This window comes from Mustela erminea, chromosome 5, assembly GCF_009829155.1.
Source record: "Mustela erminea isolate mMusErm1 chromosome 5, mMusErm1.Pri, whole genome shotgun sequence".
Taxonomy (NCBI): domain Eukaryota; kingdom Metazoa; phylum Chordata; class Mammalia; order Carnivora; family Mustelidae; genus Mustela; species Mustela erminea.
Window position 1 is genome coordinate 56689610 of NC_045618.1, and position 18680 is coordinate 56708289.

At 33.9% G+C, this 18680-nt stretch overlaps 1 protein-coding gene across 1 annotated transcript in view; it reads right to left on the reverse strand.

Moving 5' to 3' along the window:
- The window catches only part of DPH6 (diphthamine biosynthesis 6), a 175702-nt gene that overhangs the window by 65014 nt on the left and 92008 nt on the right, over positions 1–18680 (reverse strand). Inside the window, exons 4-5 of the mRNA XM_032343220.1 lie at positions 6472–6545; positions 1891–2009 (exon numbers count right to left, since the gene is read on the reverse strand). Of these exons, the coding sequence (XP_032199111.1) occupies positions 1891–2009; positions 6472–6545 (193 nt within the window). The remainder of the gene's footprint in view (positions 1–1890; positions 2010–6471; positions 6546–18680) is intronic.

An 18680-nucleotide genomic window follows, 5' to 3' on the forward strand; every position in this document is an offset into this window, starting at 1 on the left:
TGTATACAAGGTTCTTTAAATAATTCTAAAACCCAGAAACTTCTTAAAACAGAAGATTTAATGTACAGATTTCATGAGTTCACTGATGCCTACAAGATACCAAGGTAATGTGACACAATTATCAAAATACATTTTTATTCAGCCATGTAGAACTGACGCTTTTCTAAGACCACTCCTATAATCTAATGGGCCACAAAATTTTGCTGAATTCCTCTCCCGACAGAAAGGTCCTATTGTCCCACTTTCTGATTAAAAACCTTTCTGAAAATTTTAAATAGGCAAGGAAGAAAGCTTGGAAACCTATTTCACATCATTTATGTTTTTACATTCTTAGAAATAATGTCCCACTCAATAATAAACCATTCCTTAACAGTGTTCTTAAGAATGACTTTTACCATTTCACACCTTTAGGTAATCAATAGAAACTATGTACTATAAATGTTAAAATCAGATCTATACTTTTGTCATTGGAATGCTGAAGACAAATTAGCTCAGTTTTATACTTTATCTAAAAGTTTAGTACAGTTAAACACCATCTCTAACCCCTCCATAGAAAGACACACATATCCACATAGACAAATGAAAAAAAAACCATACAGTATCAGTTACACTATAATAAAGGTGTCACAGAGGTTATATCATACGGCTCTTTCTAATGAGGTAAGTTTTCTGGGTTCTAATCCATTCCATTCTCCACTCCATTCTCGTAAAAGTGACAGAATGTGTACTGTCCCATGAGGTGTCACATGAACTTCATTACAAAGTAGGCAATGTTAGGCAATCCAAAAGAGAGAGCAACAGACAAAGAGAAAGCAAGAGAACATAATCTGTATAGATTTATATAGAAACTCAGAGGACAAATATATCTATAGTGAGAACTTCAATCATAAGTGTTGCTGAGCAACCTTTTCTCAAAAATGAGAATACCCCACCTCGATCTTTCTCTTGTTAACAGCTGAGGAGATTAACTTCAGGTTCTCTATATAACACTTTCCACTACAGAGAACGTTTCACCTTCAACAAGGACAGAGTAGCTTCATGTTTACCAAGGAGAAATATTATGGGATCTTTCTTTTAATGTTGTTTAAAATGTGAATTTGTCTTTAAAATCTTCCACAGCTTGAGACCTTGCTATTTCAGAGATCAGCAATGTAAACTTGCAAATGAGGTACATGATTTAGGCTTTGAGAAACCTGAGGCTCCAGGGCATTTACTGTAATAGGTTCGTGAAATAAATGTATTGAGCTCAAACCCTACGGTTTCTTGAAAGTGAATATAATTATAAAAATTCAAAATAACAAATTAAGTGTGTTCGTATATAATATCCATATTTGAATCACATTACCACCTGCCTGTTGTATCCACGCTAACTGATCAAATGACATTCTCGCAAATATAATTTTCTTACCATCCCCTACAAAAACCCACTACTCTGCTTATTTCTGACACCACAAAGCCAATCATTCTATTTTAGCATATTCAAAATGTTTAAAAAAATATGAAAAATATGATATGTTGTGTGTGCCAAATACAGATTTTAAGAAATTTCAAAAAAAGAAAAAAGAAAGAAAGAAACCAACCTTCTTATCCCATTTCCTATGAACCTGTGTTCTGAATCCTATAAAAAGAACTTTAATCAAAGGACCAAAATACAATAACAGTTTTAGAGGCAGTTATACATTTAAAAAAGAAAATGATGAGGCTCACTTGTAATCACTTTAGTAAATGGTCAAAAGCCCATTTGAAACATCCCCCTAGTCAATTTGTTCAGTTGTGACTCCACATTTTTACATTCTAAATTATTCTCCTTTTTCTGTTGTAACTGTTTATTAGTGAACACAGATTATCTGTGTGGTAACAGATAACCCCCTTTAAAGTCTGGCTACTTACCCAAAGCTGCTACTTTAATGATGATTGCTTGAATGTTAGACGATATCATCTCTCGGAGCAAATCTTCCTGGTTTCTCTGCCAAAGGTAAGCTAAAGGCTGGAGATTAAGCCTTTTACACCTATAAAATAAAAAGAAAAAAATCAGATGATATCTTGATGTTCTATACTTGGATCCAGAGCAATTACTTTGATTCTAAACATAATGCTTCTCTCAAGGATTTTAGCATTTTAAAATGCTTTAAAAAACATGTTTTGCATAATGAAGTTTATATATACAACATAAACATATTTAATTTCCATAGGCTATGCATAAACAGATAAAAATGAAATCTCCAGGCAGATTAGAAATATTAATTTTAGTAAGACTCTAAGTTTAGAAATCTATGCTAAAAAGCTTCCAAATGCCGATGGATGATTATTCTTGTTCTTAGAACTTCCTTAGGTATCAAAATTGTAAAGCATATGTAAAACAGGCAAATCAACTTATCCTAATAAAACAATCATATATTGATTAAATTTATAATACTTATGGTTACATGAACTATTTTTCTCTACTAACTTTGACATTTTTTAAAAAGAATTTGACTTGGAATGAAAAATAATAATAAGGACAAAAAGTACAATATACTGAGCATTGTATTACATATTTTACATTATGGTACAATAGAGAGAATATATATGGTTTTGGAGTCAAGACAAATCTGGATTTGAAATCTCCTCTGGCACTCACTAGCTACATGACTTTGACAGGTTAACTAAACTCTATGTCTTTAATTTCTTAGTTCATAAATAGGAACAAAAATATCTCCTTTCAAAGTCTTGAGAAGATTAAGAAATTAGGAAGTAAAGCCATCCTTTACTCCTCTTTTTTTTTTCTTTCACATTTCTCATCCAATCTACCATAACACAAAACATGATCATTCCTCACCAATACACTGCTAACACCCACGTCTGAGCCACCATTATCTTTGATGTCAGTATCCCTCTAACTTCTTTCCTTGCTTCTATCTTTGCCCGTTCAAAATCAGTTTTCAATGGAGCAGCCAGTATAATCCTTTTAAGACATAAAAATGAATCATGGGATTCCTCATCTCAAACTCTCCCCATCACTCCTTATAAAAGTCCTTGCAAGAGACCTACACGGATCTCACTCTGGTTAGCACATAGCTCCATCTCCTACCACTTTCCCTTCACTCCAACCCACCACCTCTGGCCTCCTCACTCTTGTCTAATACACTAGCCATGTTTCCTATCTTCTTCACTTGTTTTATGCCTTAGCTTAAATGTCACTTTCCCAAGAGGACTATAACTGATTAAAAGAAGTAAAGATAAAGAAAAGAGTACAATGCCTGGATAAAATAGATTTTCAATAAATGGCAGTTAAAGCCAAGTGACTTGCCCAGGTCAGAGTAAGTGGCTGAGATCAGATTTCAAATAAAAAAAACATCGCTCTAAAACTCAGCATCTGTAAGTTTGCCCTGCTGGACTATTCAAGCCCACAATAATCTTTCTCTCAGCAAACCCCAATACTTAATAAACATACCACATATTTGGTCATTTACTCATACATGGCCTTAAAAATATTACTCTTTGGGGCGCTTGGGTGGATCAGTGAGTTAAAGCTTCTGCATTTGGCTCAGGTCAGGATTCTGGGATGGAGCCCGACATCAGCATGGGGCTCTCTGCTCAGCGGGGAGCCTGCTTCTCACCCCCCCTTCCCCCCCCACCTCTCTGCCTACTTGTGATCTCTGTCTGTCAAATAAATAAATAAAATGTTTTTTTTTAAATTTTTTATTTCTTTTCAGCGTAACAGTATTCATTGTTTTTGCACCATACCCAGTGCTCCATGCAATCCGTGCCCTCTCTAATACCCACCACCTGGTTCCTCCAACCTCCCACCCCCCCGCCCCTTCAAAACCCTCAGGTTGTTTTTCAGAGTCCATAGTCTCTCATGGTTCACCTCCTCTTCCAATTTCCCTCAATTCCCTTCTCCTCTCCTCTCCAAAAAAAATATCATTCTTCTTTTTCCTGGTATCTATACCCTGACTTTCAAAGACACCAAAACCTTCCTACTGCAGACTGTTTTTACATACTTACCCTTTGTAAAATGTCCCAGAGTATCTAAATCAATGTTGAGGCAGTTAATAAATACAAAAATAATAAAACTGAAAGTCCCCATGTAACAAAGGCATTATAAATTTAGCTGTCCTCCCACCAGCACTTAACACCTACCAATCAAAACGATCTCTCTACCTTTTTAGCTAAGATTTTTTAAATTGAAAAAACCTTATTCTCTTTCCATCTTTATTGTAAAATTCTTGGTTTTTGCTTTGATAGCCATAATCTTTTGACTATTTCCAGACTTAAGTCAAGCTTTTTTGCTTATTTAAATTCTTTAACAGTTCAAAGCATCATGGCTCAAATACACTTCCTCTGTAAGTCACTATTGCATTTGAGCTTGTGATATTTATTAAATATTTTATATCTTGAAAATACACTGATGCAATACAAACTACAAACTGAAGACAGGCTAATTCAAAACTGAGTCTATAAACCAAGGGATTCCCAGTAACAACGCTTCAGAATTTTCAAGGATAAAATTAGTGGAGATATGGTTTACTCTATAAAATCTGAGTACTTTAACCATGTGTTAAAGTGCACCTGAGACTGTTTTAAGAAAAATCTTGCCTCTGTCTATGGGTACGTTCTGGACCCTTCTCCCATACAGATATAAGGCAGCTTCCTAATCAGGAGCACATTTTCATTTGGCTTTTAACTTTCATAAATAAATGTCAGCCCCATCTATAGTTTGGCTACCCATTAAACCATGTGGGCTTGAACTTATTAAAAAACACAGATTTGTAAACTAAATAATTCTCAGAGAATACGACCTAAAACTTGATGAAAATAGTATTTCTAACATATGGTTTAAGGGATATGCAATCCATCTCCATCTGTAGATCAGTCGTTCTCAAATGTAGGCGAGCAGAATGTAAGGAAATCTTTTTCAAACTACACATATGACCTCCCCCAACTTCCACCTCCACTCTCCCTTTTCCAGAGATACTGATATCCCCCAAATTTGAGAGCATCATATTCCTCTTCATTTAATTCTACTTTGTCCTATACTTCTTTCTTTTATTTTTAAAAAATTGGATTTTTAAAAAAAGTTTTACTTTTGTTTATTTATTTTTTAGTAATCTCTACACCCAACAAGGGTCACAAACTCATAACCCTGAGAGATCAAGAGAAGCATGCTCTTCTGATTCAGACAGCCAGACGGCCCTAAAAATTCTGGATTTTTGACTGCCTTAAATTCACTGCAGAATTAAGAGATAAAATAAATGCAATTAAAAAAAAAGTTTTCAAGCCAATTAATATATGTTTTTTAATACATAAGTTTTTTATGTGATAGTCAATATGAATGTGTCTTTGTCAAGAATATAAAACTATTACATAAATACAAACTTTATCTGATTTCTATTTATCACTCTGAATGGCAAAATTACTTATTTCTAGGTCAAGCTGTACTGAAGATTAATACTGAAGTCCCTATTTTCCTTTTTGCTAATATAATCATATATAAAGTTTCTATTCAGTATTTTATTTACCCAAATAAACTAAAAATGAAAAATAAATTCAGATGATGTTTTATAAGCCAACATTAAATAACCAATACTATCATTATACTTTATGGTTTTTGAATAGATGAATAGAACTGATTATTTTGGTATCTGGAGATACAATGTTTTACCATTGCTACATCCTTTGAGGGGTGAGAAAGATGAAGAGAGCAATAATCTAAAAAGTCCTTGAAAGCTGAATGCTTTGTTATATAAGTATTTTAATCACATGAATATTTCTGGCCAAGAGTTGAATTCTAAAGACCAAAGAAGGAAAGATTCCTTAATAAGCTTTTTTATTTTCCTCTTTAAAAATACCACTGCATTCCTGGTGTGTCTGGATGATGTAATAGGTTAAGCACCTGACTCTCGGTTTCAGCTCAGGTCTGATCTCAGAGTCCTCAGATTGAACGCTGCATCAGGCTCCATGCTCAGTGAGGAGTCCTCTTGGCTTTCTCTCTCCCTAGCCCCTCCCCTTTTCTCTTTCTCTAAAATAAATAAATACATTTTTAACAAATTTAAAATTTAACAAATTTAACAAATTTAAAAATGCATTCATTTTACTAGCTGATTTTTATTAACAATGATTGATGAGTTAAAAGGGATTAAAAAGGCATACTGATTCAAATAAGGAAACTGAAACAATACTTTTGACTTTAAAAATCTTTGCCTTGATTTTTTATTATAAGTAATTTATTTTTCCTTACAGTAAGGGAGTTGGAGTTTTCTCCATGTGTGATATTAGGATAGGAAAAAAAGTAAAAGTACAACTTTTGTTATTTAGATAACATAGGTAATTATTATGTCCATGAAGCATGTAGAATATGCATTTTACTTATTATTTGGATACAATTATATTTTTAATTTATTCCCATTCTTAAAATACATGTAATTTTAAAACATAGGACAAGTTTTTAAAAATAAAATAAAATATAGGAAAAAATAATTGTTCTCTTACACATTTTCTACTCGAACACGCTGATAGTCAGAAAGTATAGCACCTACTGATATCCCCTCTACTTCTTCTTTTTCCTGAAAATAAAAGAAAAAAATACAGCTTTAAAAATAAATAAAGTGTGGCTATGCATCTTGCTCTGAAAATTATTAAAGTACTGTGTATCATCTAGAAAACCATCTTGAAGCAGAATAATTTATGAAAATGCAATCCACATTCAGAAAAACTACATACATAGATTTAAGTCATACTCTCAGCTGTGGGAAAAATAATCATTCTTTTTACTTAAAATCCAAATAACTAGAGACTACTTTCTATAGACTGGGCAGACTTAGATGGTACTTTCAAATGTTTTCTCACTTAACATATTTTTAAAGATTCAATGATGTTCAGTTGAAATTTTTGAGAAATTTCTATTTAAGGACAATATTTTCTCAGACTGAGTAACTTTAAAAGAAAAATAAGCAGTGGGTTAAGTACAAAAGGAGACACAATGATTTTTTATTTGTATCTCACGAAAGGTGATTGATAGGAGCATCCAGGAAGCAGAGATGGAAGAGTGATTACCTGAATAACAGTATAGCACAATGGATAAAAAAAATTCCATGATGAGAAGGAAACAATGAATTATCATCAACAGAGTTACAACTGAGAACACCCAGCACTACATCCAGCAGAGTCTCATAGGAAAGAGAACTAGTCTACCCAGAGTGCTCATTAATGATGGAGATGTAAATTCAAATATGATCAAGTCTGCAATGATATAAAGCTAGGGCAGATAAAAAAATAAAGAAGAGGAGATCAATCAAGTACATATATGGATACAGAGAACTTGGAGATTTAGAAGGACAGGTCTAAGATGAGATTTAATGTAAGGAAGTATAAGATAGTATACTTAGGGAAGAATAATATACAATACAGGTATACACTAGGGAACTGTTATCTAGAAAACAGATAGGAAGAAAGTGACTAGGGGGTAATTACTAATAACAAACTGAACAGAAATTCTCTGAATAGGCATAAAAGAAAATCCATCCCAGTATATACAGTACAGAAGAAACTACTTGAGAGAGATGACTTCATTATTAATACCCTTTCCATACTTGGAAATCTACAAAGAAAAGCAATAGTGTCTCACATAAAAACATAGTAATACTTCAAGACATACTGAAATAATGGAGTGTGTCCTAATAGGATGTCATAATAAGTAAACAACTAAATGCACAACAGTAATCTCTCATATCTTTGGAGATAAAGCCAATTTAAAGTTTCCCCTCCAAAATGATAAAGAAAGATCTGCCCCAACATCCCCAAAATAAAATGATTCTATTAGAGAAGGATGACAGGAAAAAAGCTATTTCCTTTACTTCCCTAGTTTAGCAAATCTGTGAGAGCATTTGCTTATAACCTTTCTCTTCACTTCCTAGTCATTTTCTTTTCATAAAAGTCATTGTATTCATTAGAAAAGGTCAAGGCATAGTGTTCCTGAATAAATACACAGATCAGAGTAGTGAACAGTGTCTCAAAAGATAAAGATCAGTTATATTCCTAACCATATAGTTGTTTATAAGTTCTGCCATAAGAAAATGTCAAGTACTGAATATTGTATGTGTGTGTGTTTGTATGTATTTCTCTGTACGTCAAGAAAATAAAGACGAGAGCCACTGGCAAGTTTTCTCTTTTAACTTCAAGTTAATGTTAAGTCAAGACATTGTTAAAATAAAATTGGCATTTATTATCCATTTAAAATGTACTATCATTCTATGATTCTCATTTAATGCTCACCACCCTAAATAATTATTATTTAATTCTTCATAGTCTACATTTTTCCTCTGGAATTATCTACTATTTCCATCTCTTTTATTTTCTATTTGGTAATACCTAACTAATCAGCTCTAGAATTATATATCAAACTGAATTTGGACTATTCTTCCAAACTAGGCCTAAATCCAAATTACCTTTTTTTAATGTAAGAATATGTTTTTTATTAATTTTAAAAGATTCTAATTCCAGTATAGTTAACATACAGTGTAATATTAGTTTCAAGTGTACGATATAGTGATTTGACACTTCTATCCATCAGATCCATACTCATCAAGGTAAGTGTACTCTTAACCCTTTACATTCACTTATTTCATCTATCTCTTCCCTCACCCACCTCTCCTTTATTAAAATTCTGTTTGTTCCCTATAGTTAAGAGTCTGTTTGGGATTTATCTTTTTTTTCTCTCTCTTTTGTTCATTTATTTTGTTTATTAAATTCTCCATATGAGTGAAATCATGTGGCATTTGTCTTTCTCTGACTGGCTTATTTTACTCAGAATTATATCCTCTAAGTCCATTTATGTTGTTGTAAATGGCAAAATTTCATTCTTTTTTAACGACTGAATAATATTCCATCATATATATAATATTCCATTACACACACACAACTGTATCCAGTTGTATAAAGGTATAATGTTGTATAAAGGCTCTTCCCTTGATAAAAGATAAAGCTAAAGACTCAGTGTGGTTTTGCTGCTGCCAAATGTACAAAATAACTTAGAATAAACGATGAGATCAAATGTTATGAACCCACTATTCATATCTGCCTACTTTTGATCTGAAGGAAGTTAATAACAGTGCAAGGTAGGGCTGACATAGGATAGTCAAGTTCTCCATCTGGGAGATCATAATCTAAACATAGATCTAACGAATGACTTGTTCAACAACTGGATTACTACTACCCACTAAAAATCCACCCTAACACCTACTAGTTCTGTGAATTTGAACAAGTTAGATAATTTTCCTGTTTCGGTTTCCTTATTCACAGTGAGGATAATAACAGTTCCTATTTTCTAGGGTTACTATGAAGACTGAGTAAAATAATCCAGATAAATAACACTGTCTAGCACCCAGTAAGCACCCAGTATTTTCTTCTGTCATTATCATAATTTTCATCATTATTACTACTACTTATGTAACTACTTCTGTTACTACTACTACTACTACTACTACTACTACTACTACTGAATACTGCCAGCACCACCACCACTACTATTACTACTATGGGACAAAGGCCTAACTTGACAGACAAAACCCTTTCATTTCTGGGCATTAACTTCTTGCTCATTATCACTTGAGGAGATTTTTTATAACTTGAACTGGTAAACTAAGTAAAGAAGATAACCCTAACCATTGAGGTGGGCATCATCCAATCCATAGAAGGCCTGAATAGAACTAAAAGGTAGAGGAAGAATGAATCTACTCTCTGCTTGAGCTTTCTCCACTTTCTCCAGACATTGGCACTTCTGGTTCTTGGGCCTTAGAACTTGCACTGAAATTTATACCATTGGCTGCCCTGGTTCTTAGGCCTTTGGGTTTGGACTAAAACTGTACCACCAGCATTCTGGGGTCCCCAGCTTGCAAATGGCACATCATAGATCTTCGTAGCCTCCATACTCAGATGATAATCTCTCATAATCAATCTCTTTCTGTACATCTTTATATATCCTCAGTTCCCTCTTTCTCTAGAGAACCATGACTAATATATAACCCTTAACACTCAACCCTACAGTCCAGTTACAATAAACTTTTCCAACATAGTGAGTTCTGAATCAACTAAGGCTAATTAAGACTTTAGTTGAATCCTTAATCATTTAGAACATACTACTAACTTCAAAGAAAGGCAAAATAGACCTTTAAAAGGTAAAGGTATAACAGAGTCAATCTACTCCATAAAAAATATAAAGCTAGTAAGCTCAGGCCTTGATCTATGACCTATATCTCCTGGGAGAAAAAAGTTAAAAAATTAACAATAATAGCAAAATAACAGCAGTGGAAGTGTCAACTAAGAAACAGAGAAAATGATTAGTAGAATCAAAGATAAACGGAGGCTGCATGAAGACAGCCAAATAAATCACTTGGTGCCATAATGGAAATAAAGATGAATGTGTTAGAAAAAATAACTAACACAGAATCTGGGCTCCAAAAATCTGGTCACATTCAGACCACCTTCCTATGACACAATTCTATGACCACTGAGCAACGTTTAGATTCTAAATTAGGTTGCCTTGTTATTTTCAAACCCAGAAACATTATGCTAATCCATCAAAACAAGCACTCTCATCCTTTTAACACAAATGCTTACATTATAAATGAATGAACTGATGTTCCAGTTTACACAGTCTTTAACAGCTTTGATTTGTATTAATGTATACTAGAGAGAACGATAGATAACTTCTTGGTACATCATCAAAACCAAGTCTCTAGCCTGGAGAACTATACCACAGTGCTCACCAAATATTGCCAAGCTTAACCAGTCACGTAACCTCCAACAATAATGCTAACTGTCATTGTTCTTTAGTTATTCACTTAAGCAACAAAAGAAGGGGCTTGACATATAAGGGATGGTCAACAGTATGGAGTAGCTGCAGTGGAAACATGCATTAAGAAACAGAAGGAAAAAAAGGCTAGAAAAATTTGGGGTGAGACTAGACTTCAGAAATGTGGACTGCATTCTGAAGGCAATGAAGAGCCCTTCGCTGTACACATTTTTAAAAGTAACTTTACTGAGGCACAATTTACACACAATAAACTGTATCCACTTAAAGTGCACAATTCATTGTTTTAACATATGTATATTCCAGTGAAACCACCACCACAATCAAAGTACGAATCATTTTGATTATACCCAAATGATACCTTGAGCCTCTTTATAGCCCAACCCTCCCTTCATTCCTGGCTTCAGGCAATTACTAATCTGCTTTGTATCATTACGCATTAGTTTGCATTTTCTCAAATGTTACACATATAGTAATGATACAATATATAGATACAATATATATCCTTTTGTTTCTAGCTTCTTTCACTCAGTATGATTTTGAGATTGATCCACATGTATCCACAGCTCATTCCTTTGTATTCCATTTTAATCCATTGTATGGATATACCACAATTGTTTATCCATTCTTTTATTGATGGTTATTTAGTTTGCTTCTCATTTGTTGCTTCTTGTGAATAAAGCTGCTATGAATTTTCCTACATGTCTCTGTGTGAATATATATTTTCATTTCTTTCGGATCATGCTAAGGATATTAAGAAGTAAGATAGGATCATATTTACAAGTGGAAAGACAGACTGGTGACAGTGTTAAGGGTAAAATGGAGAGTAGAGAAAGAGGAGCTTAGTCTGAAGGAATTGATGGATGCAGATAAGAAGCTAAATTCCCAAAACAATTTAAAGACAATATCAATAAAACTTGGGAACCACCAGCACAGAGACCAGGAACACACATAGAGGGTGGGACCAGGTGACTATTAGCTAGGAACTACATGTCTTAAAACAAAACGATGAGTTTATTTTACTTTGTATATGTTTTTCCAGTCTGTTTGCTAAGTATCCAAAGTAGAAAAGAACTATTAGACATATTAAATACTCTGGTCCCCAAGACATATAGAAAAAGATGTGGGTTTTATCAACATACAAGAGAACTTAAAGCTGCAGGAGCAAACAAGAACCCCAAAGCAGCAGGACATGAGTGAGAAGAGGGTTCAGTGTAAGAATGTGAGGGTACAGTAAAATGTAAGGACGAGACTTCAGTGAAGACCCTGGAAAAGAGTGGTCATGATAATAAGAGTAATATAAGAATAAATAAGGACAGAGTAATTGGTGCATGCACAAATACTATTCTGATGAAAAGGAAAGATATTACCAAGTGCCTAGTATATACCAAAATTTGTGCTCAGCAATTTGTATATCTTGTCTTGGTTATTCTTTATAGCAATCCAAAATACTATTAAACAGATTTTACATGTGGAAAAAAAAAAAAAAAAAAGATCATTCCATTCAATTAGACACAGCTGGTCAACAGAATAAGCAGCCCTTACATTGAGGCCTGTCTGCCAACCACACCTGTGCTCTTGCTTATACACAAAGTGTCACATGCTGTGGAAAGTTCAACAGAACCACTGTAATTTCCAATTAATAAGTTAGTTATGACCACTGTGGGGAAAGCTGCAGTCATGTTTGATGAGAGCAAGAATGAAATATTTGACATGTACCAGTGCCAAATTCTTAAAAAAAAAAAAATTGGATACTCAGTAAAATAAATGATGAATCAAACAATGAATATCTATTGCTAAATTCAACACAATTCATAGAATTTTTAGAGTGAACACATTAAATTATATTCTTGTCATCGGGATGAACAAAGGCAGAGAAGATAAAAATAAAAAAATAATAATGTCAGTAATAAGTTAGAGACAAAGACTGGGACCCTCAATGGCTGGGCATTTTGCTGAGCCACAGGAGCTCTCAGACACAAGTGGCCACCACTCAGCTTAGAACATCAACACGATCAGTGATAGATGTATTTAGTGCAATTGAGCATACAAATAGTGAAGTCAGCAATGAGCATCACTGAGTACTAGAAACAGCAGTACTTAATACCATTAAACATTTATATAGTTACTGCTTTCAACAATGCTTTAAGGAGACTATCATCATCTTCTTTGTCTTGTAAATAAAAACCGTAAAAGATATTTACAAAGTCAGCTTTGAGCGATTAGCTAAGCACACATCACAGGGCCATTTGTTGCCTAGAGCCCCCTTCCCCCCAGTCTTTGTCAATGTGAGACACAAGCAAGACTGCTGAGAAGCAGCTATCTGAACAATTTGGCCAGTCGTAACAATGGAGGGAACATCTGCAGAAGCACACAGATACTCACAAACAGGTACAAAGACAGCTTCATTATAACCAGCAGGTGGTACTACGATATAAGAAAGAACACAGGTATGGTTGGCAGATAGGCCTCAACAAAAACAAATTAGCAACATGGAAGATACACCAAAGATTAAAATTTCTATCACTCTTAAGTAGTCAGCAAACTGTTCTATATCATTTTTTATGTAGAGAATCCTCCCCACCAACTTTCACTGTCAATTTTATCATATACCAATTCCTATACACATTTAAATCTTCTGTGTACATTCTGTTCTGTTCTAGTGATCTGACTACTTCTCGGTCAGCACCACATTGTTTTAATTATAGCACCCACAGAGTACATCTGAATACCTGTTAGTGCATGTCTAATCCTTGTCTTTTTAAGTTGGGAGATACTCTTGGACTTTTCTGCAATTATATTTTACAAATCTGCACTGGGCTCTTAAGGCCGAGAATTGTGGCTTGACCTTCAGCATTTCTTTCCTTTTGAAACAAACTGTTTTGTGTTTTTAATTAAGATTACCATCCAGAATACATAGGTGATTTTTCCCCTGCTCTTGGGAAGCCATTCTAAACATTTAGAAAAGAACATAAAAGCCTGAAAGATCTAAGGACCATCAACTCTATCAACCTATTGGTATCTGTACCTGTAGATTCTGCCTCCACCTATGAAAATGGTCTCCTAAGCCCTAAGTGCTTCTAAGCATTGCTTTGCAGGAGATTCTACTCCATCTAGATAGCTTAGGGACTAACTTTGTTTTGTTTTGTTTTGTTTTGTTTTCCCCCACACCATCAATTTTTACTCCTGGTTCATGTTTATCATTATATAATACGCTGTGATAGCTACCAAAAACTCCTCTTCCAGGTATCATTATTCCTATTAAAGTAACACTCCTCAAAAGAGTTTATACGTTTTTCTCCACTTCCTCATCATCCATTCTCTTTTAAACTACTCCAGGCAACCTTGAGTTCGCATCAGTGTATTAAAACCTCTCTTATCATGTCAGTCAGTGACCACTAGATTTGCCAAATTCAATGGTTCATTCTCTGCCATTACCTTTACTTGAATTCTTCTTCCTATTTTAATGGCTATTTCTTATTCTTCCTTAATAGTGCCTTGCCCTCTTCATTATCTCTAAAAATTAAAGTGCCCAGAGTTCAGTCCTTGGCTCTCTTCCCTTCTCTAGCTATATTCATTCCACAGTAATTTCATTTGGATGGATGGTTCTAAATATAATCTGTAAATTAATAATTCCTACCTCTCTGAGATCCAGAATCCAAATATCTGCTCTAATGCCCATCTGAGGATCTACTAAGTTTCTCAAATGTGAACACTTCAAAACAAACTCTCGGTTCAGAAACGTATACCCATTGTTGCCAGAAGTCCTTCCATATGGCTCCTCATCTTAGGAAATGACATTGCACGTACATTATTGTTCAGGCCAAAAATCTTCAGAGTTGTTCATGATTTCTCTTTCCCTTATGAACTACATCAATTAAGCCATAGTTCTATTAGCTCCATCTTCCAAAAACGTTCAAACTCCAAGCCTTCTCATCTCCTCCACCATTACCACTAGTCCTAATCACCATCAATTTCAATTGGACTATTGCAATAGATATCTAACTGGCTTTCGTTAAGTCCACACTTCCTCACTACAGTTTATATCCACAAAACAGTGATCATTCAAAATATAAGCCAGAACATGCTCCCTCATTAAAAATCCTCTAATGGCTTCCCATACTACTTAAGAGTAATATACAAGCTCCTTGTGAACAATATACAAGGTTCCAAATGACCTGGAACATCACTACTTCTCTGACATCACCACCTACTACTATCCTCTCAGCTCATTCCAAGGATCCGCACTACACTTACTGTCACTCAAACATTTAAGCCTGTTTATATCTCAGAATCTCCTTCCCTATGCCGATGACACACTTCCTATAGATATTTACATTATTTCTTCCTTTACTGTTTTAGGGTCTTGCTCAAATATCTCAAACAGGCCTGCCTTCTCGGACTTCTTTCTAAAATAGTCCTACTATCTTCTCACTGTCCTCTCCTACCCTTGTCACTATTTCCTTGCTCTGGCTTTCTTTTCTTCATAACATTACCTGAAATTACATCATATATTTACTAATTTAATTTTTAAATGTATGTCTTCAGTTATATGAGGGCAGGTACTTAGTCTTGTTTCCCTATAGCCTCAGCTCTAGAAAAGTACCTGGGATGACAGAGTATTCAATAAATATTTGTAAATGAATGAAGTTGATTAAATAAAACTACAGTACTTCTACACTTCAACAATTATCCAAAACAAAACTAAGGTAACAAAGAAAAATAAAAATACTATTTTGTAACATATATGACAAAGGGTTAATGTCTTTCTCTTTCAAACTATTAAGGAACAGGTTAACACCCAACAATAAAAATGAGAAAAGATATTACTAGGTATTTCTTTTTTTAGCCTGAATGTATTTTATTTATTTTTTTACCAACATATAATATATTATTTACCCCAGGGATACAGGTCTGTGAATCATCAGTCTTACACAATTCACAGCACTCGTCATAGCACACACCCTCCCCGATGTCCATAACCCAGATATCATATCCCTCTCTCCCACCTCCCAGCAACCCTCAGTTTGCTTCCTGAGATTGAGTCTCTTACGCTTTGTCTCCCTCCCCAGTCCCATCTTTTTTTCATTTTTTCCCTCCCTATCACCCAGGACTGCCCCCCAACCTCTCAAATTCCTCATATCAGAGAGATTGTATGATAATTGTCTTTCTTAGATTGACTTATTTTGCTTAGCATAATACCCTCTCTAGTTTCATCCACGTTGTTGCAAATGGCAAGATTTTTTTTTGAAAAATAAAAAAATAGTATTCCATTGTATATATATATCACATCTTCTTTATCCATTCATCTGTTAATGGACATCTGGGCTCTTTTCATAGTTTAGCTATTGTGGACATTGCTGCTATGAACATTCAGGTGCATGTGCCCCTTTGGATCACTACATTTGTATCTTTAGGGTAAAAACCCAGTGTTACTAGGTATTTTAAAGAAAATAAACACAAATAACTAATTTCAACCTTCAGAAAAACAAAGAAAATACAAGCTGGAATTACTTTTTGTCAAACAAATATATGCGTGTAAGGGTGTAATTTGATTAAAATTTGATTAACACTCAAAGATGATTAGGATATGGAGAGCTGCATAAATTCATGCACCGCAGATGAAGCTGTTAGTAGTGCATCCTTTCTGAAAACCAATTTTGCAGTATGTATCAAGAAGCCTTATTGTGTGTATTCTCTTAGACCCAGCAATTTCATATTTTACTACTAGAAATTTAGTCTATAAAAATAACTGTAACTTTGCACAAAAGTTTATTTATAAAGATATTCATCTGATTTACATTCTTCATGTTATTGGAACAGAAATCTGAAAATCCTAAAAATCTCAAGTAATAGAAGGATGGCTGAATAAAACATGATACATTTATAAGAGTGAAAACAGAGCAGTCATTAAAAACATATTTTCAAAGGTTATGCAAATAAGGAACTATTTATAAGATTCAGTGAAAAGAATTTCCCCAAGTTGCGTATTAAAATATATGGATTTAAAGAAGAAATAGCCATAGGCATGGAAAGAAGACCAGAAATAGACAAAATTATAATAGTGCTTATTTCTAAACAGTATTTCATGTTTCTATTTTATTTATAACTTTATAACTTCTCAAATATTTTTATACCAGGTGTATTACCTTTTCAATCAGGGGAAATATTAAAAATATATCTATGCATATGTGTATTCATTCTTTGTCCTATGTGTGGATATACTGGTAGGCAAATTACTCATGTATTTATTAAACAGCAATAAATAAAACCCTACTGTGTGACCAATCCTATATCAGGAAGGGGAAAATACATCTGAAAACAGCACAGTTGCTGACCTTAAGAAATTAAAGTTCCATGAGGGATGCAAGAGAATGGACATTTTAAATAAAATAAGTGACAGAAGTTTATACAAAGTATAATAAACTACAGAAGAAGGAATTCTTTCCTAAGAGGAATGACATTAGGAAATAATTAGAAAATTATATCCTAAGTATTGAATAGTCAAAAATATTGACCCTTTGCCCTTCCTGACTATAGGAAAACACATAACTGCTCCTAATACTGTCTTCCTATATTTTCCTTAATATACTGTTTATGTACAAAATCTACCAAATATTTTTCCTCAAAGAAAAAAGTCTAACTCTAAAAAGAAACATATATTGTAAAATTTGTCTGCTAACAAACTGACAACAATCCTAATTGCCTACCTTCATTTGATATCTGACTGTATGGTTGAATCTTCTAATAAAAGAACCAATTAATAAGGGCCTAATATGCCATCAGTCCTACTCTAATCACCATAAGAAGTATGAACATAGAACTGCAAATAGTCTGAAAGCCTTATTAATGCCTATCTTAAAATTAGCACCCTAAAGTATCAGGAACACTGACATCAAGGATAGAAAGGGACTTCTACTATGAAAGGCACCACATCTGATTTTCTCATTCATATGTGAAGCTCTACCATATCACAGCTAAAAGGCACCCAACACAGAGGCTGGGATGGTGAAAGCATGCAGCAATCTGGTAATAGCGATAATTACAAGTTTATAAGGAGGGTCTCAAGGTAGAAATTCAGACCCAAATTAGATTTGTTCACTCAATATTCACTTGTCCCCATATGAAGAAGTTGGTTCACAAAGACAACAAGATAAATTGGAAACAACCTGTCCATTTTTTTTTTTTTTTACAGATGAAAACTAGACCTACTTATTCTAAAGATAAGATATGCAGCTTGCATTTATCAGGGAAATTATTTTCTTTGAAAAATGCCTGTTACCAGTAGTATTCTGTTAATGAGTTCCTGCCTGTTGAGAAAAAAATGATCTGCTGAATTTAAAGTATTTTTCATCTGAAAAGCATTCTAACATTTTTAATATGAACCATTCATTAAAGAAGCACACTTGCATTAGAGCTCTGAGTGTTGATATTTGGACTTCTGGCAACATGACATTATTAAATAAGAAACATTTGTGAATGCCGATGATGTTTTAGGGCCTGGATAACTAAACAAGAAATTTATATGGCCAGTAAAGCACTAGATGCTTTTCCTTAAACTTCCAATTCTTCACTTGAGTAGATTACCAAGTCCAGATTAAAAAAAAAAATAGAAAAATGAGAGAAATGAATACTATTTTATATGAAGAAATTCTGAAAGTAACATTGAGAATTTTCAAATGGTAATGACTTCAAATGATATATATATTGCAACTGAAAGTTCTCTTTGACTTGTTAAAAAGGCTTTGTTTTTCTTAGCATCATCAATATAAAACATTTCTGAAATGGAAAATGATCACCATCTGGAGTTCTTCCATTAAACAGTGAGCTCATGACTGAGTATTAGGTCACTAATTTGTAGGATTATTGTCTCTCTTTGTGAGCTTTCTCA